This window comes from Xiphophorus couchianus, chromosome 19, assembly GCF_001444195.1.
Source record: "Xiphophorus couchianus chromosome 19, X_couchianus-1.0, whole genome shotgun sequence".
NCBI classification, from domain to species: Eukaryota; Metazoa; Chordata; class Actinopteri; order Cyprinodontiformes; family Poeciliidae; genus Xiphophorus; species Xiphophorus couchianus.
This window is the reverse complement of record NC_040246.1, coordinates 17,542,885-17,567,713: the sequence shown is the minus strand read 5'-3', so window position 1 is coordinate 17,567,713 and position 24,829 is coordinate 17,542,885. Positions and strand designations below refer to the sequence as shown.

General features: G+C 39.8%; 1 protein-coding gene across 1 annotated transcript in view; it reads right to left on the bottom strand.

Moving 5' to 3' along the window:
- LOC114133838 (protein phosphatase 1 regulatory subunit 37) overlaps positions 1-24,829 on the bottom strand; it is a 42,791-nt gene that overhangs the window by 1,889 nt on the left and 16,073 nt on the right. Inside the window, exons 4-10 of the mRNA XM_027999936.1 lie at positions 24,327-24,427; positions 24,008-24,127; positions 22,600-22,747; positions 20,039-20,194; positions 19,613-19,725; positions 17,985-18,126; positions 17,667-17,833 (exon numbers count right to left, since the gene is read on the bottom strand). Of these exons, the coding sequence (XP_027855737.1) occupies positions 17,667-17,833; positions 17,985-18,126; positions 19,613-19,725; positions 20,039-20,194; positions 22,600-22,747; positions 24,008-24,127; positions 24,327-24,427 (947 nt within the window). The remainder of the gene's footprint in view (positions 1-17,666; positions 17,834-17,984; positions 18,127-19,612; positions 19,726-20,038; positions 20,195-22,599; positions 22,748-24,007; positions 24,128-24,326; positions 24,428-24,829) is intronic.

Genomic DNA, 24,829 nt, shown 5'->3' with positions numbered 1-24,829 from the left:
CATCCTGGAGCAAAGCAGAGGTTTGACTCCTGCCTATCCCCCCCCCCCCCCCCCCCCCCCCACGCCTCCTCCCCGCCTCTCCTCCACCATGGCGGTGGTCTGCAGCAGAGCAGTTAATAAAGAGATTGATTATCAGCCTGTCAGGAAGTGACAGTTGGACAGGGAGGCTCTGCGTGAATGACAGAGGGCACGCTCACCACGCAGCAGCCAACCTGACGCTCACACGCACACGCTCACAAGGCTCTGCCAGCACAGAGGGTAGGTGGAGGATGTGGAAGAAGGCGGAGGGTGGATGGGTGAGAGGCGGGCATGTGGAGAAAAGAGACGCAACCTTCTGCCGGTAGAAGTGTGTGTTAATGTGTGTGTGTGTAGGTGGAGGTGTTGGAGGGGGTCAAAGTTCACAGTCGCCTACTTCTGCTGAGAGAGATGCCAAGCCCTGCAGCCAAACGGGTCAGAGGAGATCCAGGAACACACACACACACACACACACAGTGCTGGGCTCACACACAGACACACACTGAGTCTGTTTCTGTGTTTCTGTGACTTTTCCTCTGAACAACAACAACACAACGAGTATTTAAGGGTTTATCAACGAAAAATCACATATATTTCTAAATTTAAATATCCTTTGTGGCATTAACACAATGAATGAACCCATTTACTGAACATTACACCTGACCCTAATCAATTATTCTGTTCCGTCAGTGTATAGTCAATGGGTTTCAGTTCCTCTGCTCACAACTTTGTTCTGTTGTTTCAATTGTTTCTAATTTGTTGTCAGTGCGTTTCTACACAGAACATCAGGTATAGGTAGGAAAAATCAAAATGGAGGCTCAATAACTCGGTTACCTCACTTTGGGAAAGCATGCCTATAGATTTACTGCACTGTGTTTTAGCTAATAAGCAAAAATAATCACTAGACTGCTGCAAAAATGGTTAAACAGATAAATGGATGCGTGTTTTAAGCTAATTGGATTTGCACAGAAATCAAGATTCTTGAAAATCCAGAGTCGTAGAGAGTTGGCATAAGTTTTGCAACCAGACACACTCTCCTGCTGTCAACACTGTTTTTCTGTTACTCTGGTTCAGCAGGTGGAACAATCAATATGTTAAGTACACAGAGCCTGAATCTGAGCTGTTTACAGGCGGAGCAGAGGAGGAGACCTCAGATGGGTAGTTTCCCTCTGGCTGGGTGCCACAGACAAACTCTGTGTTTGTTCAGCTCCTCAGCTGATGAAGACAACAGCCTTCTGCTGGCCTGAATTAGAAAATCAATACAGACTAAACACATTAATGTTGCCAAAGCAAAGGGTCAGGGTCTCACTGTGGCTCTCTTACTGGCAATTGAAAAACTGCTGCAATTCAAGCTAAATTCTTAACCTACATATATAAATAATGTTTTTATTGCTTTTATTTTTTACATGTTAAGATTTTGTATGTACACAGATGCTGCAGTTTGTTTTGTAGAAACCAATTTTGCCAAACTTGGAGCATATTTTAATCTGTTGAGATGATTATTCTGTCTTCCTTCCTGAACATACAAGGCTGCGTGAAGTCTTATTTGATTTGTTCCATGATGGAGTTTTATCATTATTAGTTATTAATTCTTTCTACTGTGTTTCAGTTGACTTTATGTTTTACAAATAAACACATCTGAATCATCTGGTTAGGCCCATCAACCACCGCACTCCTCAGATTGTAACACTGCTGAATTTCTCTATTAAGTTCCTCAAAATATGGTTTTGTAAAATTTTATTGAAAACATGAAAAATTCAAACACCTTCACTCAACCTTCTTCTACAGTAGCAACAACCAGCGGTGCTCTGCAAAACGAGCTCATTTTCAGACTTTACAGACATTAGCGTGTTAATATCTTGTTCTTTAAAGAGCAACTGGAATAGAAAGCAAGTATGGTTTCTTTGGGAGGATCTAAAGACAAAGCTTCTTCTCTCTGGCAACATGACTAAAAACAGTTTGGGCTAAAAGTTTGGCCCAAACTGTCATGAACTGGCAAACACCAGCAAATCTACAACAGAACGTTCAAATGGCCTAGTCAAAGTCCAGCTCTCAACTTGGCTGAATTGTGTAATGGAGCTGTGCAGAAATAAATATTTTTAAACCTGAAATGAAAGTTGACAGATGTTACAGTCAGGGTAACTATGTTACTGCAGCTGAAAGTGGTTCAACAAGCAATCTCTTACTGAGTTTATATTGTTGTATGTAGATAGTTCTCATTTATAAATAGCTCACTCAGAAATCTTGATTTTGTTCTTTAAGAGGAACAGAAGAGCATTTTGAATTAAACTGATAGTTCAGGTGACTGTTTTAAAATGAGAAAGGATTCAGGAACTTTTACGTGGATTTGTTTGAGTTTGATCAAGAGATTAAACTTTTATGTTTCCCTCCCCTCTCTGCTCTTGTGAGAGGAAAAAGATGCAGCTCCTCTCTGCTTACAACCAAACAGCAGAAACACAGAACCTGAGAGCCGAGAAGAAATCGATTCTTCTTCCTGTCTGTGAAAACTTATCATCACATAATGAACAAGAGCAGCCATGTTTCAAACATCCACAAATTCTTATGAGACTGGTAGTCTCTCTGTATGGGTGTGTGTGTGTGTGTGTGTGTGTGTGTGTGTGTGTGTGTGTGTGTGTGTGTGTGTGTGTTAGAGAGAGGACGGTGATGATAAAAAAAGATGAGTTTAGAAATTCTCTGATAATTGGAGCCTTAAAAGCAGCTCATTTTTAACGATGTCACCACGACTGCTCGATGACAATTAATCTGTTTGCTGCTGCTTCCTGGCATCTGTGCCAATTACTTTATATGCTAATGTATGTAAATGACACCTCAGATGCCATTCGAGCGCCATGCGTGCTGCGTATCCTCTGTATTTTTCTTTTATTATTATTTTTTTTTTAAATTGTTTTGTTGAGACTGATCATCAAAACATGTCCTTTAAATCTTGATGTGTATTAACACTCGTGGATATTGTTTTTTCTTCTTTTCTTGAGTTTTTAAATAAAACCTTGCAATTACAGGTAAGTGGACAGTTGGTGCAAATTATCAGAATTAAAAAAAAAAAAATTCAAAATAAAAGAAGTTTTTAAAAATGTGCTGCAAAAGAGCAATTAGTACCAAATAACAAAAACAAAAAGTTTCACACTTTTAATAACCAATGACTAAAAGAATATAATGTATTTTTGCCTTACAATAAAACAAATCTTCAGTTTGAAATTTTACCCTGACTTAATTGGATTAAAAAAGAAATAAAAAAAAAAAGCAATAATTGAGTTTATCCTGACACTGTTTTGCACACAGCTGTCTGCAAATGAAACTCAATCAGCAGGTGTGAACAATTGCAGGTTTGTACGTTTGTCTGAATGATGTGTTTTGTTGTAAATGAGAAGATTTTAAAACACAAAAAAAAACTAAAAAGATTTTTCAGCTTTAACTGCAACTGGCACATTTAAATGAACAAGTTTAACTGGATCAAATATCAGATACATAACAGTATTCATAAATGAAGACATGCACAAAAATAATTACATGCATACATAAGAAAACATCCAGCAGCCAAGAAATTCCTATTTATGATTTTTACGTTTATGGTTAATATTGGGGTAATGGCACAAAGGACTTCTAATCTTAAAGACTTGGAGTTCATCATCAAAGATAAAATGCCAAAATAGTGGTAGAAATATGCAAAAAGCTGGTTGCCAATGAGATTAGAGTTGGATGAAGAACCTGAAACAGCTGAAGTAGTTTGGACATTTGCAATGAAGAAATGTAAAGTTTAATAGGCAGCAGCTAAGAAGGAAAAAAAGACATAGAACACAAGAGGTTGAAAGATCCATTTCTTTTTGACTTCATCATTAAGCGTCAGCTAAGAAGTTTAAATTCCACCACACTGCCTTCATAACGACAATGTTTATCCAAATGTGATATTTAGTTTCATCTGGCAAACTCATTAAACAAATGCAAAAGCTAAATCATTAAAAACAAGATTTTAAAAAACAGTTTAATTCCTAAAAAGTATCAAAGTGAAGCTTGGAAGGAGTTAAAACAAAAAAGTACTAACAAAAGTGATTCTGAAATGTATCTGTCTGCTATCATGTTCTGGCAGAACTTGATAGCGAAATACTGAATCCACAACATTTAAACTTTCTCTGAAAATAATCAGAGAGAAATTCCAGCAGGAAGTCAAATTTCACATTAAAGTTTTGTTTTTTTTTTTTGCTCTCAGTGACCACACATTGGAATGCCTTGGTGTCTTATTACTCCATTCCTGCTTGTAAACATCTACAATGAGATTTCATTAGGAATTTGTCTCAAATTTATGCCATTGTTTTTATGATTTATACTAAAACAAGTGGTTTGAAATGTTAGAAAATTTACCAAAAAGCTGTTTGCAAAAGAGTTTATTTTTGAGTTTAAGAGCTCAAAAATAACTACAAACCTAAAGTCACAGAACAATCATTCCTTGTTTCACATTATTACACCACACCAAAGTAATGAAAGTATTAACATTCATCAGTATTTTCTTGCTTTCTTTTTACAAAATTCACATTGTGATGAAGAGATGTCTAAGGTGCATTTTGGAGGTCAGTTATTGTTTATACTGGGACTCTAAACATTCAACGTTTTCCTCTGGATTCAGGTCTGAATCCAAATCATGTTTCAGTCTTCCCTGATGTCTGAAACATGTTTCAGCAGAAGATTCAGCTTCTCTGCTGAAGCGCCGACTGAAGCGTCTCTGAGTAAATGTTAATGCATGCACTCCGAGCAAATTCATGCACCCCTTGCCTTTCCATAAGTGGCAGCAATTACCAGCATTTCTGCCGCTCGTCTGCAGCAGTTCCAGTCCTTGGACTGAAGATGCCACTGTTGGACACCGAATATCCCCTCTCTGTCTGCGCGTATACGTTTTTATGTTCATCTGTGACACGCCGAGCTGTTTGCTTCTCTTTTTGTACTCAACATGTTTGAAGTTTCAACAATGCAGAGGAAACAGCAGACAAAGAGACATGCATTAATCCAGCTGAGTGATTGTCAGCGAAGAGAAAAACAGTGAGGAAAAGTCAAAGTATCTAAATTATATAGCAAAATTTAATTGTTGAGTGTTAAAACTGGATTCTTGTGTCACTCTCCACATGAAAGGTCTCTCTCTTCTTAATTTTGTTACATTTTTATTTACAGCATGAACCCCAGCGAACATGACAAATTGTAGAAAGATCTGAGAATTGCTGCAGATTTGAGGTTTTTATTTCAGTAAACCACATATTTTGTTTTACAAATGAGGTAGAATAACAATGCAAACATATATGCTGCACTGTACATCTCTACAGCAAATGTGCAGATGTGATTTCAAGTTTTATCTGGTTTAAAATAAATTATTGTAACTCACAATAACTTTGTAGCTTTCACAAAAACTTATATTGGATATAAGACCAGAAAAACACCCCCTGAGCATCCAACACTGCAGGAATGCAGCTTGATTTACTCATATTTGGTTAATTGTTCTGTTTTTGTGTTGTGATTTGAATTCATAGCTTTAGATCTGTAAATATTCAGAGAAAGAAAGAAAGGCTGTTTAATTTTCCTGCAGCAGCTCAGAGGAAAAACAAACTCATAAATCGGAACAGGAGCTGAAAACTTTGGTTAAGTTTGTTAAGGAATTCAAGTTCTTGCTCCCAAGAGTGAAGGGAAGTATGCGGCGTGATTGTACTGTGCAAGTATTTGCAGTGATTTTATTTGTAAAGGAATACACCCTGGGCTCATCTAAACTTGTTAAGATGGATAAACAATTATTTGACAAAGAAATGATTGAAAGTGTTGAAGAAGACAGATTCTAAAACGATAGAAATTAAATGAATTTTGAGTTTGAAAAACAGTGCAGACGTTTTCTTTCCAGAACAAAAACGTTTGATTTTCATTAATGAATCACTTTTGAATAACTGACTTTTAAAATCTTACATCAGGCAATTAAACACATTTAAACATTTATCTATTATAAATGTAAAAGAAAGAGCTCAATCTGTATTTCAGTACAAACATTAAAGTGGAGAGATAAAAAATGGTTTATATTTTTTATAATTAGCTGACCATGAAGTTGCATTGTTTGATTTTCTGCTTTATTTTTATAAAACAGGTAGACAGAATAGATTACTAAAGGTTTCTCTTCGGACTTTAACGACTGGAGTTGAATACCGCAGCTTTAAGTGATATCTCACTGCAAACATTCCTATGTCCACAAACTGATTAGATTTTGGATTTATAGATTTAGCTATATATTGCAACCATGTGCTTTAATCTACTGACTGAAAGAGTATACAGCATATTTTGGCAGCGGAGTCAAAGTCCTGGATGATACGTTCACACTGATCGACTGAGTCCAGATCCGACTAAAGAGAAAAATGTAAACACGTCTGACTGCAACTCAACTTGGGTTGATTCGAGTCACTTTCCTTCTCACATCTGCAGACTTTATTCTTCACCACATCTCACACTAACAGACCTTTATGTTGACTCACCCTGCCGACTGACCGCCACCAGTGTAGATTGATGCAGACCTTCCCCCACTAGGAAACGCATCGAGAAAAAAAAAGTTTCTAAATGAACTAGAAGAAAATGGTTGGAGAACTAAAAATCTTCACCTAAATGGTGGAAAATACGAAGCTGGTGGGCTAAAGAGTAGAAGTCGTGTACTGAAGATGGCCGGATGAAATTGGGATTAGGAATAATAAATCCGCATTTGATGCAGAGATGTTTGTTTGGTCTAATCTCAATGAAAAATCTAAAGATGGGTGGCTTATCGGTGGAAAGGAAGTATTTTTTGGGATTATATTGTTTCTATCCATAAAACAAAAAGCCATTTCTATAATTTTAACATTTCTGTAGTAACATTTCTGTAGTTTTTTTTTAACCCAAACAGAGACACCCTGACTCCACCTGCCCCCATCCCCTCTGTGCTCTCAGCGTTTATCAGCGGTAACTTTCTAATCCCTGTTTTTAGCAGCAGCGTGGAAAAGCCAACACTCCTCCATGAGATTACAGACGGCCCTGGGCTGCTGATTATCTGAGGAGACCACTGCAGAGACCCCCGGCCAATGGCACTTTTAACTCTGTTTAATTGATCTTCACACTTTTACAAGTGCAACACCACAACACCCCACCACCCCACTGGAAAAAAAAACAGCTTGTTTTGGCTGTTGGATGTTGTTAATGCAGATAGTTCTTCAGTTTATTTGAGTCTAAAAATAGGCATAAATGCTTTTTTATCTCAAAAGCGATAATTTTACAATAACTACAGTCTGGGAGTGATCTGTTTGGTAAAGATGAGCTAAAACTTCCTGCATGTGCACTCATATCAAAAAGTTATTATTCTTTAGATTAGAAAACCTGCATAACTCAAATGTATGATGGTGTTTCTGTGGTGCAGCTACATTAAAATAGAAATTAAGAAATAATTAGGGGTAAATGAAAAGATTTCCCCACCAAAATGCCAACAAACATGAGGGAAAAATGCTATTTCAAAACTCACATTAATTGAAAACAGTCAGTGCCCACCAGTCTCTTCTTCAAGTATAAAAACACATTTATAACAAGATCTTTAAACTTTTAAAATTATAAACAAGAACCCTCAGAGAAAACTTTTCTATAAGGCAGAATATCAATGTTATTATAAAGGAATTGCAGATGTTTACACATTTGCTAGTGTATGATAGAATTGCCATTTAGATTGTCTGACTTGGTCAAACACTTTCAGTATCTTTACAGAAGCTTCTCACAATAGTTTACCTAATTTTTGGGACATTCCTCCAGACACAACTGGTGTAGTGGAGAAATATTTATTGACCACTATGCTCACAGAGCATGGCCCACCAAGATTTATTAGAATGACATTAGAGGAGCGATTTTATGAATTAATAAATCAATGGAAATCTCATAAAGCCATGACAATATCATCTGACTTTCCAAATTGTTTAATTGCATAGTAATCTTAGTATATGTAAACTTCTGAATTCGAAGAAGGCCACATTTATGGAAAGTCAAATTCTGTCAACTTGTCAAAAGAATGGCTGTGGGAAAAGAAGGACCTTCTCCAATCCTGATTCCAATAGAGGACGATGGAGTATTCCATAACGTTGGACGTGTGTTTACAGGATGTGTTTACAAGAACAATAAGAAAAAATAATATTTGAAACACTGCATACTTTATACCATAAGGCTTTGTGTTAATAGAAGGAAAAAGGACAGTACAAACTGGGAAAATTATCATCACAATTCATGGAATGTGGTTCAGTCAAAAAAATTGTTATTGATAAGAGGAGAAAAACGGCAATGGAAGTGACATAATTGTTTTTATCTTTTTTTAATCATATATCAAGTTTTTCCTCAAATTTTATGTAACATTTTACCTAATACGAATTGATCAGCTGAGTCTTTCTGTGAAGACATAAATCATTGGCTCTGTTGAGGTGAACCAGGGGACAGCTGCAATGAAGCTGAAACTACAGAGCTTGACTCTGACTGGCTTCCTGTCGGCGCTTTAATAAGATGTCTAACTACAGTGCTCTTCACGGGGAATGCCAGGACACTAGCGTCTGGTGCCAATTTTGCCCAGAACCACAAGAAGCACAGAGGAGTGTTTGGGATGAATCCCCTTGACCTCTCCAACAGAGTGAAGGGGATCTGGCATCTGCTTTAATAAGGCTGCCCACTCCCCAAGCTGTGGATCGGGCACCGGCGCCGGAGGGGAGGTGGCAGAGGTAACAGCTGGCTGCGGCCAAGGCGTCATGGCCGTGGCATGACCACAGATTTATTGGCTGTGTCCAGGACTCCAGCTGATCCTGTCCCAAGGTTCCTGTCACGCTGATGTCTTCATCACTAAGCTGAGCAGACAGATCCAGCCTGCCAGCCAGTGAAAGTGACAACAAATCCAATTACCTCCTCTCCATGGTGCCCAGTCCAGGATGTGGTTTGGGGAGGGGGGAGGAAAGGGTGGCTGAGATGTTGTGAGACAGCATGGCCAGTTGTCCTGCGTGGTGCAGGAGGTTTCAGAAATTTCTCACTTGGTCTACTTCAGCAAAAATATTCATTCAGAGGCTGAGAAGGAAAAGTCTGTCTCAAGTCAGGCAGGATGACACCAGCAACAAAAACCTGGTCAGCAACACAGTGACCATCTGCTGGTTAACACCAACATATGGCTTAAGCTTTGTTTAAAATCTCCACAGCAGAAAAACACCAGCATATTCTCTGAACCTTTGATAAATGAGAAGCTCTGCAGTCACACTCATCCAATCCAAGTTCATTTTAGTTTTATTCTTCAAAAATAGGTTGAGAAAATTACTGAACCTTAGTAGGAAGGCAGCTTGAAGAGCATCAGATACTGACTCTGGGTAGAAGCTGCAGTCAGTTCAGATCCAGGTGAACATCTGAGCCAATCTTTCCAATACTGTTCCCACATCAATTCAAGGTCACCTCATCTTTCATGTTGTCTGTGCAAATCAGTGACAATATGATGAATCTCATTTAGAATCACTCTAAATTAGAAGCTACAGTATGTAGCAATTCTATGTAGAGATACTGTAGTGTAAAAAAACTAATAATTCAGCATCTATCTGAAAAATTGTGAAATGCAAAGATTTGAGCATGTACTTAGGTCTGGAACAGAACTGTTTTCAAGTTTGGGGTGAGTATGGCTCTTTTGTGGGAAGAGTAGCCATGTTGTAGTTGGAAAGATGCAAGTAAGCTTTCAGCTTCCTCCCCTGCCTCTTGGTGTATGGATGTAGGTACGATTGTACATTAGACTGGGTGACTATGGTTGCCACCCAGAAATGCCTAATTACCAAATTCTGAACTAATGTTCCAGGTTTTCACTACCCAAATCATAGCAAGCATACAATTTTTGTTTAATAAAATAAGCATTGAGCTTCTGTACAGCAGGCAGGCAGGCAAAAGCCAGAAACCCAGATACACTTAATACACCAGGTGTGTGTGTTCTCCTTCCTACATGTATAGGTTTTCTCTGAGTACTCTTCTTTCCTCCCATAGTCCAGAAAATACATGTTAGATTAACTGGAGAGTGCAAATTTCTCTAGTTGTGAATGTGGTTGTCTCATATTTCTGCATTGCACTGTCAATATGTTACTCAGTTCTCACCTGCTTACAGGAAGAGGGACCACCGCCAACCACACCAAACAAGCCCTCACCTCCTTATCATAGTTTGATATAGATAAAGATTGTAATGTTATGTTATTCATTTCATCTGATATTATTGCACATTTCATATTTTATGTTTTTATTTCAGTCTGTTGCATGTTTCTTTTCTGTTTAAGTCAAAACAAGAAAACAATCTTTTGAATGCTCCTTAACTATGAACTAAATGGATTAAATTCTGCTTTTGTTTCTTATGTGCATAAATGTTTACTTTAATATATTTTATGAATGAAGCTGTACAGGCTGTTTTTATTAACTCGGTAACAAAATTCCAGGACAGAACATGTTAAACTCTTAACTCCTCGATGTTGAACTTTATTCACCACTATCGACCTCCATTCAGGAGGAGTATGACAGAAGATAAAGTAAAAGGTTTGAAACTCCGGTTCTTTCTGAACTCTAAACTGCAGCAGTCTTTGCTTATCTTCCTCAGTTTCACTTTCAGTCACTGACTCCGGTGGCCAACCGGAGAAGATCACTCAGCACTCGGTCTCCTGACATCTCTCCATACAGCGACGGGATGATCGATTCAGGAGAGCACAGAAAGCTCGGGATATTTGGATTGCATGCTCAGAGAGCTACAGGGGCTCTCACTTTTTGAAGGTGGTTGAAGTCTTGCCAAAATATTTCATATTCATAGTTAAATATTCAGCACACATAGTGGACAGGGGCAATTTCTGCAGTCAGCCCGCCATTCACAAGTGAAAGGGATGTGGCTTGTGGATGAAGGGAGGGAGAGAGATAGACATGCATGGGACTTCATGGTAGTCAGATGAGAGGCTGCCAGCTGCTGATGGGTGACTGTTTGAGCGTGGCGCCTCAGGACATGCCCGCTGAAAGCCGATGCGATCCGATACCCCCACTTGTGCTCAGCTTATATACATATGCCCCCTCTTATGCAGAGGAGACCCATATCAATTGCAGAACTTTCAGTGTTTTGGTCATTATGCCAAGTTGTTTGAGCGAGCGTGTTGCATGTCTTAGTGGGAAATGTGTACTTACTGGGCTATGACCACTGAGAAAATTCCCCTCTGCATAAAACTACTGTGTGGCTCTGCAAAAGTGTTGATATGACAAGTTTTACAGAGAAGTTGCTGAATGAAACAAAAAAACCACTTCATCAATCAAATCAGAGGAAGCTTTTAAAAAAGAACACATTAGCAAATTAACTGAATATGTGCAACTCTACTGCATAAACCACTAAAGCCTTGTTTATAAAAATCTGAGATCAGCACCGTAATAGAACTAACAAGGGTCACACAAGAAGTATGCGACTGAATATGATATTTGAATATTCAATGATATTTGAATATGACTCAATGTTGAATATTTACGTAGGATATTTAGTCTCAAAGCTGAGACCATAGACAGACCAAGCAGTTTAGTTTAGCCCTGGGAACGTAAATATCTCATCCTTCTAGAAATCATCTTCCATCTAAGGTTAAGTCCCAGATGTGACAAATCCAGGAGAAAAATCCAGCCAGTCCTTTCTCCATTAGCTGCATTTCCATTACAAATGTGTACAAAACTTTGTCAACATTCTTCTAATGCCGAAAAAACACAATTTTGCATTTGTGGTGTTTCCACTAAGTAAGAAACACAATTAAAATCACACATGAATACATTTGTTCATTCGATAACTCATTAAAAAACATGCCGCGCCTCATCTTCATACCACTTCCTGTTGTCTTCTTCATCTTTTCCACCAGTACCATACAGTTGTTGATCACATGACTTGTGTGATGCAAAAAAAACTTCTTTCCATTGCAGTTTTGCGAAATACACTAATTTCGATACAGACGAAAATCTACCTCATCCCAGCAAAAAAACTTTTTTTTGCAGACACCAGTTCCTGTTCAAGTGGAAATGTAGATGTTACATTTTGGATGCTTTCTCAGGATAGAATATGTCACCCTTTTCTGGACCGTTTGGAAATGAGTCTTGCTGTGATCGATCAGAACCGGAGCACGGAGCAACTCCACTTACCCCAGGACTCGAACCAAGCCCTGATCGAAACCCATTCCGCTCTCCTCTTGACTGCACACTGAAGTGATTATACCCCCAACTCCGTACCCCAACCTAGCACACACGCACACACCCTGACACGCTCACGCTCAGAGGGGCTAATTAAAGCTTTAATATGCAAATGAGAGCCGCAGTAAATTACACAGCTGGCAAATATGCCTGTTTTTGCCTGAAAATACATCAGTAGCGTAGCGACGAGTGTGTTGCTGCAGTTGTTGTTGTGTTTGCAAAGAAACAGGGGATCACCAACCCCCACACACCCACCCACCTAGCTACCCTTCAGCTATTCCACCCCCAAACTCCCGTCGCCTGCTGGAGAGACTCATCTAGCTTTGTCCCTTTCAGAGGCATCAAAAGGAAAAGTCAACTCTGATTCCAGATGTTGGATAATATCAGAATACAATGCTGCACTGGTATCCCCTCAGATATGCAGCCACAAAAAAGAATTTCATGGTTAAGTTTTCATATTTGTCCTTACTTGTATTGTCCAGTTATGTCCACCTGGTATCAAATGTATAAATCGGGTGTGTTTAAGAAGTTAGTGTTAGAAAGCCTAGGAGCTTCCTAAACGGACAGAGGCCAATGTCAAAGCTTCAAATTATAAAGTCAAGATTCTTTTAAGTTATGTTTATTACATATAGCATTTTATAACAACTCAAGATAACATATGACCAATGGTTCAGTACCTCTGATTGGCTGCTGTAGGAGATTCAATGATTCCTCAAACATGTATAAAATAGGTAAAGCAACACTCCAAGTATGTTTTTGATGACTATAACATAATATACAACTAAAAATATATTTTACACAATACACCCCCTTTGGAAGTGTCTTTTAATTCATCTGGTGAGATAAGAAGTTGCTCCATCAAGGTGACTGAGTCCTGTGAGCCTTGTTGTGTACTGCAGTTTCAGTGCAGATCTGGGAACAGTTTGATTTCAGATCTATCCATCTGCTTGGAGCCCACTTTGTTGCCACCCTCCGAGGCTTTGCCGTGAGACTTGTTCTGCGTGGTTGCTGCTCACTCCCCTGAGCGGCAATGTCATCATGATACAAGCTGCATGCATGGTCGGGCTGTCCCGTCACCCAGCTGCCCTACTGGGACAGGACAAGAACCCAGAAACATACCCAGAGACCCTTCTGTTTCACGCCACACCTAAATTTGAATCCATGCTTCCTTGTGTGCTGTATTTTCCTCAAAGTTCAACAAAAACACAGCCCTCCTCTCAGATGTCATGCAAAGCAAGAAAGAAACTTGGACAGAGCAGTTAACAAAGTTAAAAAATGGACATGACCTATCAAAGTTAACCCAAGCAGAGCAAGTAAGGAGTAAATGTCACAAGTTTCTAAAGGTGACTTTGCTTTGGTTGACAAACCATAGAGAAATGGGAAAAGGCAAACAACCATGTCAGTGCCCCAAAGAGAGAGTTTGTAAAGACAACCCAAACTGATGTTTGCAAGACAAAAAGCAGAACCGGTCAATGCCAAGAAAACAAAAAGGAACAAGAAGTTACAATGGGCCAGTACAAATCTCAATCTGATTGAAATATTTTGTGGAACCTTAGAAGAGCTGTGAATAGACAACTCTCTGTGAGCATAACACCATGTTCAACTACTGAGTAAAAGTGGTCACATAATTCTGGAAAAAGGGATGGGTTTGTTTTAAAAGTTTATAAGGAAAATGTGATTGCACATGGCTAACATGGCATAATTCAGCTTAAGAAAAAAACTATTTATTAAACTAGATCACCATTTTTTCAGTATACCAAGACCAATGAGTGACTGAATATCCACACACACAATTCACTGCAAAATTGATCCCACAGACAAGACTATGCTCCCCTCTGACATGCGACATTCAAAAGAGGACACTCTCCTGCCTTATCTCCTAACTCTTAAGCTAACAGGACGTTCATGTTGGACAAATCCAAAGCCAAATATTTAGGCATCAAACAGGCGCCACGGCCCCGTTGTCCAATGTGTGATTAAGAGCGTGTCGGGCAGAGGAACTTCACTTCATTAGCTGGTTCCCCTGATAAGGATGTATACACAGCTCCCTCTTGCAGTGGCTACAGAGAGAAGATGCCCCTCAGAAAAGGCTGCTTTCCACCAGGGCCAGGGAGCATAAATATTTTAAAAGGGTAAATAATTAATAATTAACAGCAAACAGGCCACTGATCAAATGGAGCAGTGTGGCAACAGACATGAAAACTCCGACTCTTGTAAACAAAGACGAGAGGACCTAGATTTCCTCTCCTTCTTCTACCTTCTTCTTCTCTCGCTCCCTAAATATGCGCATCCCCAGTCGCCCTCCCCCCTTCACCACCCCATGAAACCACACACACGGCGGAACACACACAACGCACATCAGCAAGTGCCATAACCCCCTCCAACACTCATTTTCCCCAAATTTCCACGTATTCCTCTGCGGCCTGGGGAATGTGAATGAGCGGGAACACTTGATCTGGCCACCCGCTGCTTTCTGATGGAAAGATTTGGTTTTTAATACGATCGTCACTCCTCCCACCTGGATAGGCCACGGCAAGACAAATCCCATCTGTGTGGCTCCAGAACCTGCCACGGCTTAAAAAATTCCCTTATTACAACTCCCTTAAAATGCCCGGCCACACAAGCTCCCAACAACGGCGGGAATGCTAATCATATTTCTCAGCAGCTTTAGGGGAGGAAAGGAACTGAGGAATAAGATGAAGAAATCCCAGCTTTAATGACACACATTCACAGAAACATCCTCCAGAATCTGGCACATCTTTTCGCCTGATTTTAGCCAGAGGAGGCGTTTCATAAAAATCAGACTTAATCGTGTAAACAACACGCAGACAAACAGTAAACCTCTGCAAACAAAAATAAAACTACTCTGGAAGCTGTGCACGGATTGCCTTCAGAGTTAATTTTAAAGTAAGCATCCCCTTCCTTCGAGATTTTAATTAATGCTTTAATATGCAAATAAGTCAGCAGAGATAAAATCATGACAAACAGATGGCAAGTGTGGGTAATTATTTAGTAAATCCAGCAGGGGCATGTATTAAAGTTATGGCATCGTTTTCCTCAGGCCTCTGCAACCATGGAAAGGTGGAGACAAAAAAACGCATAACATCACAAACTTCGACTCTACAAGAGACAAATCTGAAAACAACAAAAACCTGAGTAGAAATTCATAAAAATGCACCCAAAACTACTGGAGAGCTGAAATATAGAGACATAGTCACAACATTCCCCAACCCAAAATTACTGGCTTTTTATGCTTTCATTGTATCATTATTATAAATTCACAATATAGCATGACAAAAGCGAACCTTTACAGGTTCTGTAGGATATGACCTTCAGTGAGAGCTGGGGCAGTTTGTGAACAAAACATTTCACAATATTTAAAGGACACGTGACAGGAGAACCTGACCAACAGTCGCACATCAGATTGATCTGGATTCAAAATGTTGACTCCTTATCCTAGCATAACTGATTGGGAAACAATCAAGCATCCTTAAACACCCTTTATGTGTTTGGACTAGGCCTGTCACGATAGCAAATTTTGCTGAGCGATTAATTGTCTCAAAAATTATTGCGATAAACGATAATATTGTTTGAAGACCTTTTTACACTGATTTAATGGAAATGACATAATAATCCATGCGATTTCTTGCCAAAGATAGATACACTTTATTTTCAAAAGAACACTAAACACTGGAACTGATAAACAAAATAAACAAAACAACCAAAAACAAAAATAAAATGGTCTCCATTAACAAAAAACGCACTTGAAAAAAAAACTAAACAACATAAAGTAAAAGTGAAAATAAATACTGCATTCAACCAAAAGAGTGCAGATTATGAAGTCTGTATATTATGTTGCCCTTCAGTAATAATTAGATTCAAATAGAGAAGATGGGCACATGGACTACCTGATGCAATAGTTCACACTACATAATTTTTTGCTCCTATTTTTCCCCTTACAACAATCTTAGAACGTTGGTCTTTCTAAGATTGTGTGGTGTGTTATGGTAGATCCTCGTTGCCGCTCTGATCTAAATCAGGGGTTTTCCCGACTGGGAGCTCTAACGTAGCCTGTTGAATGTGACAGGCAGCCAATCAGAAAGCGGGGATTCTCCTCGTGCTTTCTGAGGGGAAATTACGCCGGGGAATCCCAAACAGCTGACACGGCGCAACTCGAAGTCCAGCGGACATTGGAGATGATATGTGGAAACAACATTAATGTTTATTCAACATGCAAAGAATATAGAGATGACAAGAGGAGGAGTTGGAGCCAAATTGCTACCGCAGTTGATAAACCCGGTAACTTTTCAGCTGTTCTTTGTTAACGTGACGTAAATAGGTTATAATGATTTTCATTCAGTCAGGACTTTACGCTGACACTAGCCACATGCATTGCAGGTAGATTGTAGTAAAGCATTGATTAATGCCTGGTTTTAAAATTAGTTCACTGAACTAATTACTGAACCATTATTTTGTGCCCATTGTTGGACACCACACGGCAGGACCGAACCGATCAAACCGTTATACCAAGGATTTCTGTCGGCTAATGTGTGGTCTGTCAGGTTTTGAAAATGGGCCGACAATCGGCCAACAGCTCTAAGATCGTGTAGTGTGCGCTGGGCTTTACACTAAGGAAATGAGGAAGGAGGGTCAGTGGAGAGCACCGGAGTTGAGCCTTTTTTTCATTCAGTGTCATTAACAGAAAGAGAAAAAGGCCGGAAGAGACGATAATGCCGATAATTAAAATGACGTCGATAGTTTTAATTTATCGTACGATTAATCGATTTATCGTTTATCGCGACAGGCCTAGTTTGGACCATTTCTAATCTAATGTAAAGTGTGTGAGTGTGTGGTGGGGGCCCTTTTTGAGTGTCATCTGTTATTTTGAAGACGTTTGTCAAGGACTAAGGTCGCCATACGTGGGTTGTGCATTACACATGCACCACCGTAGCATCCCTGGATTCCATCTCTGCCGTTTTGCAAATAATGAGGACTGGCAGATCTCATCAGGAAAAGATCTCAGGCTCTGAAGTTCTTTAAACCTTAAAGCAAGGAACCCAGTCTACGGAGCAGTGACTCTACGTCTGAGACTCTAGAACAGAGAATAAGAGAATGGATTCGATTGCCATTTTTAGGTTGGGAATAAGTTTAAGTGTAGGAGTATAACAAAGTAGGATGAATTTCTTATTCCCTCCAGTTGGTCTCGGGTAAATGGTAGAATATGGATTAACAAGCATTCCAACTCAGTTTACTATTGGAAAGCTAATATTAATTTAGATTCTGTGAACTACGGCAAATTGGACTGCTAAGATCTAAGATATTCTCAACTGGAATAAATCAACCAGCATTTCCAAGAGCCCTAGAGCCAAAAAACTGCAGCAGGAAATCCTGAGACAGACCACATTAGTGCCACCTACCAGCTCTTGTGGAGGTATGGGATCCACACCCAGATGAGACAGAGAGCAATTAATCCTCAGCGCCAGGCTGAGGGCCATCAAGCCTCCGAGCTTCACTCGGTTCTGATGGAGGTCCAGCCTCTGAATAAGACGACTCTCAGCAAGGAACTCGGCCAGTGCCACAGCACCTTTACATGGAGGGACAGATGAAGCACCTTCAAAAATTAGTACCACAAATGTATTCCTCAACATGTATTCAGCAGCAGCAGTACAGAAAATCTCAGACTGATGGAATTATCTACAAGAGAGTAGATGTTTAGAAATTATTGTGTGCTGTACCTTCACAGGTGATGTTGCTCTGGGCAAGGCCGAGATGCAACAGCGAACTGTTCACCATCAGTGGCTCCCTGATCACCTGGATGCCCTCGTTCCCCAGGTGATTGTCCCCTAAATCCAGGACCTCCAGGATCTTCAGACCTGGCTGCAGAAACAGGGTTCATTAAATTTAAATTGCTGTTTGTGTCAGTGTTGAAGAGTACACTAGCGTGGCGAGACTGAAAAGTTTGGACTTCCATCATTCAGCTGTGAATATTATTCCATTTAAAAAAATTTCCTCTCATGTTAAACACTCAAAACTTCTGTTTTCTCTCTCCAGAGCCACATTAGCATTGAAGGTTGATTAGCTGGTGCATGAAGCTGGGGGTGTTTGGTGCACGAGGGGCCCACGTCGCCTGAAGAGGAACGCGACACCCACTCCTGACTGCGTCCCGTCGCCTCGCCACCCTCCTCTGGTCACTGCTCTGAAAAGAGACGGAGCACGGGGGTGGAAACACGCAGGCAGGCGACTGACAGACCTGGAGAGCGTCTTCTTTGGAGTTAATTTGCACCGCCGTGACAACAAACACGCTCCAGACCCTCCTCCCTCCCCTTTCTCAGTCCTTTTTCCTCACCAAGTTGAGGCACACAGAAGAGCCTCCACATCCGACGCATGGCGGGAGCAGGGAGAGCATCCCGGATGGATATGCACGAGGGATAATAGCAGACAATTAAAGAGGCGACTGCGTGGTTGAAAGCTGTCAAACGTGAACCCCACAGGGTTTAGAGTGAGAAGTTTAAGGGGAAGCGGGGAGTGTGAAGAACCAAAAACACAGTATGTTTTCACACATGACATGCTGACTTTAAACTGGAAAACAACAAGAGCTCTGTGTAACACAATCACCCCCAAATACTATCAGAACAAAGAAACCTGGACATCATTATGAAGACTTAAAACACAACTAATCTCCTGGAAAAGGTCCAAGCAGATGGGCTAAATACCACCCTCCCAATTCTCCATCATAATCCACATGAGCAGCTAAAGGTCTAATTATGGTCATTATGGCGTACTCCTAGAAGTGGCAGCTTACATCCATTATTTCATCAAACTGCTCTTCTTTTGGTAACACTGCAGATCATATGGCTCAGTCATAATTTCCACCTGTCTGAGTTGCACAATAGTATCTCACAAGACAAGAAGAAGCTGTTTATGTATCCAACCAAGACAGTTGAAGGTTATTCAAAGTGCTCAAGTAGGCGAACGGAAACAGGATTGAAAAATCTTCTCCTTGTTTTTCAGCACTAAGACCAAAGAAACACCAATTCATGTAACCAAACAAATCAGTCTCAGAGGATTTAAGAAAAGTACAACATCCCTTGACTACAAAAATGTCCTGATGTGGAAAAACCTTTCGCATGAATTAACTTGAATAAATAAAGCAGAAGTCAGAATAATGTAGGCATGATGAATGTAGTTTGAACACATTCTTTTCTTGACAATAAAACATTTAGGACTTCCTTCAATACCTTTATTAAATCAACTCTCATTGCTCTGTGATGGTATAAACTGATGAAAAAAAAAAAATACACATTTATTAGTAAAAGGCCTATATTTGCAAGGGATTAGACAACACAGTGTTCATGCTTCTCACCAGAGTCTTGGCCAGGTGGTTCATGCCTCTCTCTGTGATCTGGTTGTTCTTGAGGATTAAGACTTTCAGACCTTTTGTCTGTCTGGATAGACCGTCACACAACTCTTCCAATCCTGAAAAACAACCACTGTTGGTTAGCGTTGCTTGGGTCAAGTTTGACTTTAAAGAGGTCTATAAATTATGTTATCAGGATAGAGATGTGAAGGTTCCACCCCATCCAAGCCTGCAGTCCTAGCACTTACTGAAAGTGCTAAAACTCATGAACCAGCCTTCAGTTTCCCATCTTTTCTCCCTGTAACCCTCTGACCCTAGGAGTTTCCTGCATCTGTTCATCAGTATCTCTCCAGACTTGTCTTTTGAACTTTAGTACTAACATTTCACAAATCCACTTGTGAGGTTTAATCTGTCATCATCTCTGTAACTTACCTGCATCTCCTAAAACATTGTCACTGAGCTCCAACGTCTGCAAAGTGCTGTTGTATCTCAGCAGATCTCCCAGCTGCATGGCATCCTGGTAGCCGTTCAACTGGTTGCTGGAAAGATGGAGCTCCAATAAAGCTCTGTTTATCTTCAAGGCGCAAACTATAGGCAATAAGAGGAGAAAGGGATTTAAAAATGATAAGAAACACAAGCAGATCGATCTAAATCTGATGACTATAGGTGGCTGCTGAAACATTGGAACTTCTCCAAATGAGGCAAAGACAACCATCCACCTTTTACCGAGTGAAGCAGGCGATCAAACCTTAATCAGGCAGTTAAATGTTCCTCAATATGAATTACTTTATCAGCAATCTTTTTCAGCAGGTAGTTGGGTCCTGTCAATATTGCTGCACTGTCTGCTGAAAGGATTATATGAGACAGTTTGAAGGGTCAGAAAGGACCAGAACCAACAGGTTGTCTCCTCACCTTGGAGATAACTGAAATGTAGTTTCAATTTATATGTATTAAATCTGATCTACTGTGTCCTGAACTCCAACCACAAGGCCTCTGCAGTGGGACTTAGTGAACGTGATCATGAAAATGATTTCACAGCAGGAGTCCTAGCCTCCAGCAGTTCTTACGATGAAGAAGAGGTTGGTCTTTTGTCTCGCAATAAAAAAAAAGTGAAAGCAGACACGTTACTTCTCAGAAGAGGTAATAGAACACCTGTCAAATTTCTGCATTGCCTCTTAACCACTTCTTTTCGTGACTTTATCACTGTTTAGAGATGTATTCGAAATCCAACTGTGTTTGGAGTATTTTTGTGTCCTTTGTTTTGTCTGTACTGTGCTGTTATTCACTTGTGTCCATGTTTTTGGACCCTTGCTGTCCTTCCACCTAGATCAATGCCACAGATTTAATCAAACCCACAAGCTTGCATGTGGAATGCCAACATTGTCATCAGGCCCAGCGGGGAGCAAATGGTGAAATCGGTGGGATTGATCCGGGCCAACTCCACTGCAAGCACCCAGTCCGCTCTGATCGAAGGCAGTGATCCTCAGCTGGGACCCCCGCTGGGGAGGAAGGTGGAGGGATTGGCCAGGGGGCTCGGTAAAGGCATGAACGATGGGGGGAGAGTGCGGGTTGTGAGTGGGAGGAGGAGGGCGGTTTGGTAGAGTTGAAAATATCAAAGAGATTCAGGAAGTGCCTGAAAACGAGGAGGGAAGAGTGGGCAGCATACTGAGTCCATTTGGGTCTGTTCTGCTCCCAGCTGAGCGGAGGCGACAGGCTCTGAGCATGACTTTGATTTTCATGTCCACATGAGAAGTCATAAACACAAACTGAATTCTTTCATTTGATGATCTGATCATGAAAAAAATATTCAAATTAAAATTTTTTGTGGCTTTTGATAGATGTATTCCATGTTTGAAAACTAAACACATTAAATCAAATGGATTTATTTTCAGTTTAATATCATAGGCAAAATCAAAGAAGGATATTTTTATGTAAATTCAACTAAATTTGACCTTGAATATTTTTTGTGTGAAATAAAAAATGCGGACTAAAGTGCTAATTCTTTCTGACAGTTGCAACATAAACTTATCTGATTTCTTTCTTTCTCTGATGCATACATTATTGAAAAATATCTAGAAGCTAAAATTAACAGTTTACTTGCACATGACATCTTCAATGAACCCAAATATTTTTTTTCTTGAATAAGTTTCAAAAATAGACACAAACCATGTTATTGCCTCAATGTGTTAAGGTTTACTCTTCACACATTCAGGACAAACGGGAGACTGCTACTGTGCAATCTGTCTGATTTACATTTGATCTATGCCTGTGTCTGCCTCGAATTAAGATGTGTTTAGGTGTGTGTTTGTGCATGGATCCTTGCAAAACACTAAACTCTCTATGTGTTGTGCTTGCTTGTAATAAATGTATTCATGCGGGTGTCTGTGTCCTGGCTGCCACAGCCTTTAAAGACATGTGCAGTGGTGCGTAAAGTGGCAGGTAAGAGATTAGGCCTCTAATCCTGGTCCAGACCTGCAGTGATGGTCACAGGTCAAAATCTGGTCCTGCTGACCAAAGAACACAAACACTCACAACATAAACACACTAGAAGCTCTTGAACTGAATTGTTCAGAGGGTAAAAAAAAATTTCAGCACATTGATAGTAACATTTTGTCTGAGCTAATGCAAAAGCAGAATCAACACAAGTTTCTCAAGGGCAGGGTTAGCATCCAGGTTACAGTTTTTCAGATATTAAGTCAAGTGCTAATGATCAAATTCATTAGTAATTGATCATGGTCAGATGTGACCATGTAGTGACCACACAATGCCAAGCTAGAAACACATCAGCAATCAGCAACTGTTTTCAATTTGGAAAGAGTAATAAAGGTTATTTAAAATATATAGGAATTACATCACTCTAAACATAGAAGATTATTCAAAGAGGAAGAGATAGCTTTCTAAGAGTGAACGTCACAAGAATTTCAAACCAACATCAACCTGTCAGATAAAGCTTGGCCTACTAAAGCAATGCTGAAAAGAAGACCGTTCCTTACCTAGTGTGAACAGCGATGAGCCACTGAGCTGGACATTGTTCAGGTGGAGCACTTGGAGTCGGCTGGTCAGCAGAGCTTTAGATAAAGACTGAACCGGGTAGTCGACCAGGCACACGTTACAAGCATCCAGTCTAGATAGACACACACTCTGAAACCAGAAGATCAAGCAGAAACAGGATGGAAAATGGAACAGAATTGTGTCCGAAAATAATTTGCAGGAAGGGTAGAATTACATTAATTTAATCCATTAGTTCAAACATGTTATGAAAATAAATGTGTTCTGATTTGTGTCCATTTTTACACTTAATCATTTTTTGTAAAATTTGTGTTTCTGTATACAGTTAAGATTACACATTGATCAATATTGAAGCAATCCAAGTCAAATAAAAGAGCAAGGAATTTTCTTTGTTTTATAAATCACTTCTGCTTGACCAATTTTAATTATAAATGTAATAAATATCTTGCACAACATTGCTATATGTAACAAGCAGCCTTTTCAGTTAATGAAGATAGACTAACGTCTATGTCTAGCTAAACATAAAATTAGCTAGACATATTTTCTATGTGAATTGTGAGACAGTTATTTTTTGTTTTTAAGCATATGCACTGACTGATGGCACTTTTTAAATTTTGTTGTTCTTGTGACAATGACAATAAAGATTTATCTTATCTTATCTGAATTGGTGACTGAAAATTGACTGTTAACTCCCTCCAGCATGCAATCCAGTAGCAACACCAACGTGCGAAGGTTCCCTTTCCAAGTTGCCAGAAGAATTCTCCTTTCAGATTTGCAAGATGGTTCACTTGGAGAATAGGTTAAATCCATTTCCTGGTTAGTTTATCATCCAACGTTTGTCTTCCAAGACAAGTATTGGAGAACCAAGACCTACTATATCTATCTCCAGTGACACTAAAAGAGCTGCTTGGAGAAACCCAATGGGTACTTAGGACATAAAGATAGCTCAGCAAAAAAGTGATTGGAGCTATTCTGTGCTTAATTCAAAGATAAGCAGATGTAATAAAACTGTTAACTTGCTTTAACTTGTACTTTGCTGTCAATGCCGGTACACTGTTTTCAGTGTACAGCAAAATAAAGAAGCTTGCCTTCCTGCTTTCTTACTGACGCAGACTGAACTGTCTCGGGTTCACACACAGAGCTGAGATCTGGCTGGTTGTAACCTGTTGTTATCAGTTACATCCACTGATACAACCTGTGACGCTGCTTTTTTAATCCTCAGCGAGTTTGTGGCTGCATGTGTCTGCAGAGTGAAGAAGACTTCTCACCACGTTTGTCCGACCCTGCATCTTCTCTCCACTTAATGCACCACAAACTCACTTTTTCCGGATCAACATTATCCCTGTGAGAAAGCCTACATGAAAAGATTACTGTTCCACTGCGTCAGCCAACCTGCTTTATCAAATGAGCGAGGGCCCTCCAAGATGATGTTCCCATACTGCCGTTGTCAGAAATGTCAAGATATGTTGTGGATTCATAGTACAAAATCATATCCAGCAAGGACGATGCTCCCTGGAACAGAAAAACATGGTGAAGGGGTAAAATGAAGAAAGCAGGGCCTGAAATTTGACAGGAATGTTATGAAGTTTCTTTGGGAAGGAAAAAAAAAGAAACAGTTTCTAATCTGATACAAGGAAAGGCCTGAATATGAAACTGTATTGGAACTGGAAGACGAAGACGGGGGAAAATAAGTTTTGCTCATAAAACTCACATTTTCCTCCAGTTGCGCTGCCTGCAGATTGATGAAATCAAAGTGCAGCGATTTCAGGACGACTTCCAGAGCTTCACAGGAGCGGTGGTCTAATCGCTCACCTTGATGGAGGCAAGCAATCAAAGACAAGATAATTGGGAGGCTGTTTGCTAACAGGCAAAATTGCACCGCTCTGAACATGTTTTATCCTTTTTGTGAAATGAGTATTTCAGTTTAAAAAAAAAACAAAATCAGGACAAAACAACTTCCTTTATAGTCGGAGTTTACCTGTGTGTTTATGTTTTTCTTTTAATAAAGTTCTGAAACTTAATCAGAAACACAGAGGGAAAATAATGATGATAGCTCCGGTTTTTCATGATTGGACTTCCAAGATGTGAATGCTCGAGTGTGCATTGATTACTGTCTGCCTGCAGACTGCAGTAATCAATAAAAGTACCTGTACACAACAGCTTAACTTCTTGCAAGAGATAAATATTTTCATGTTTCTTTACCACAGGAAAAAA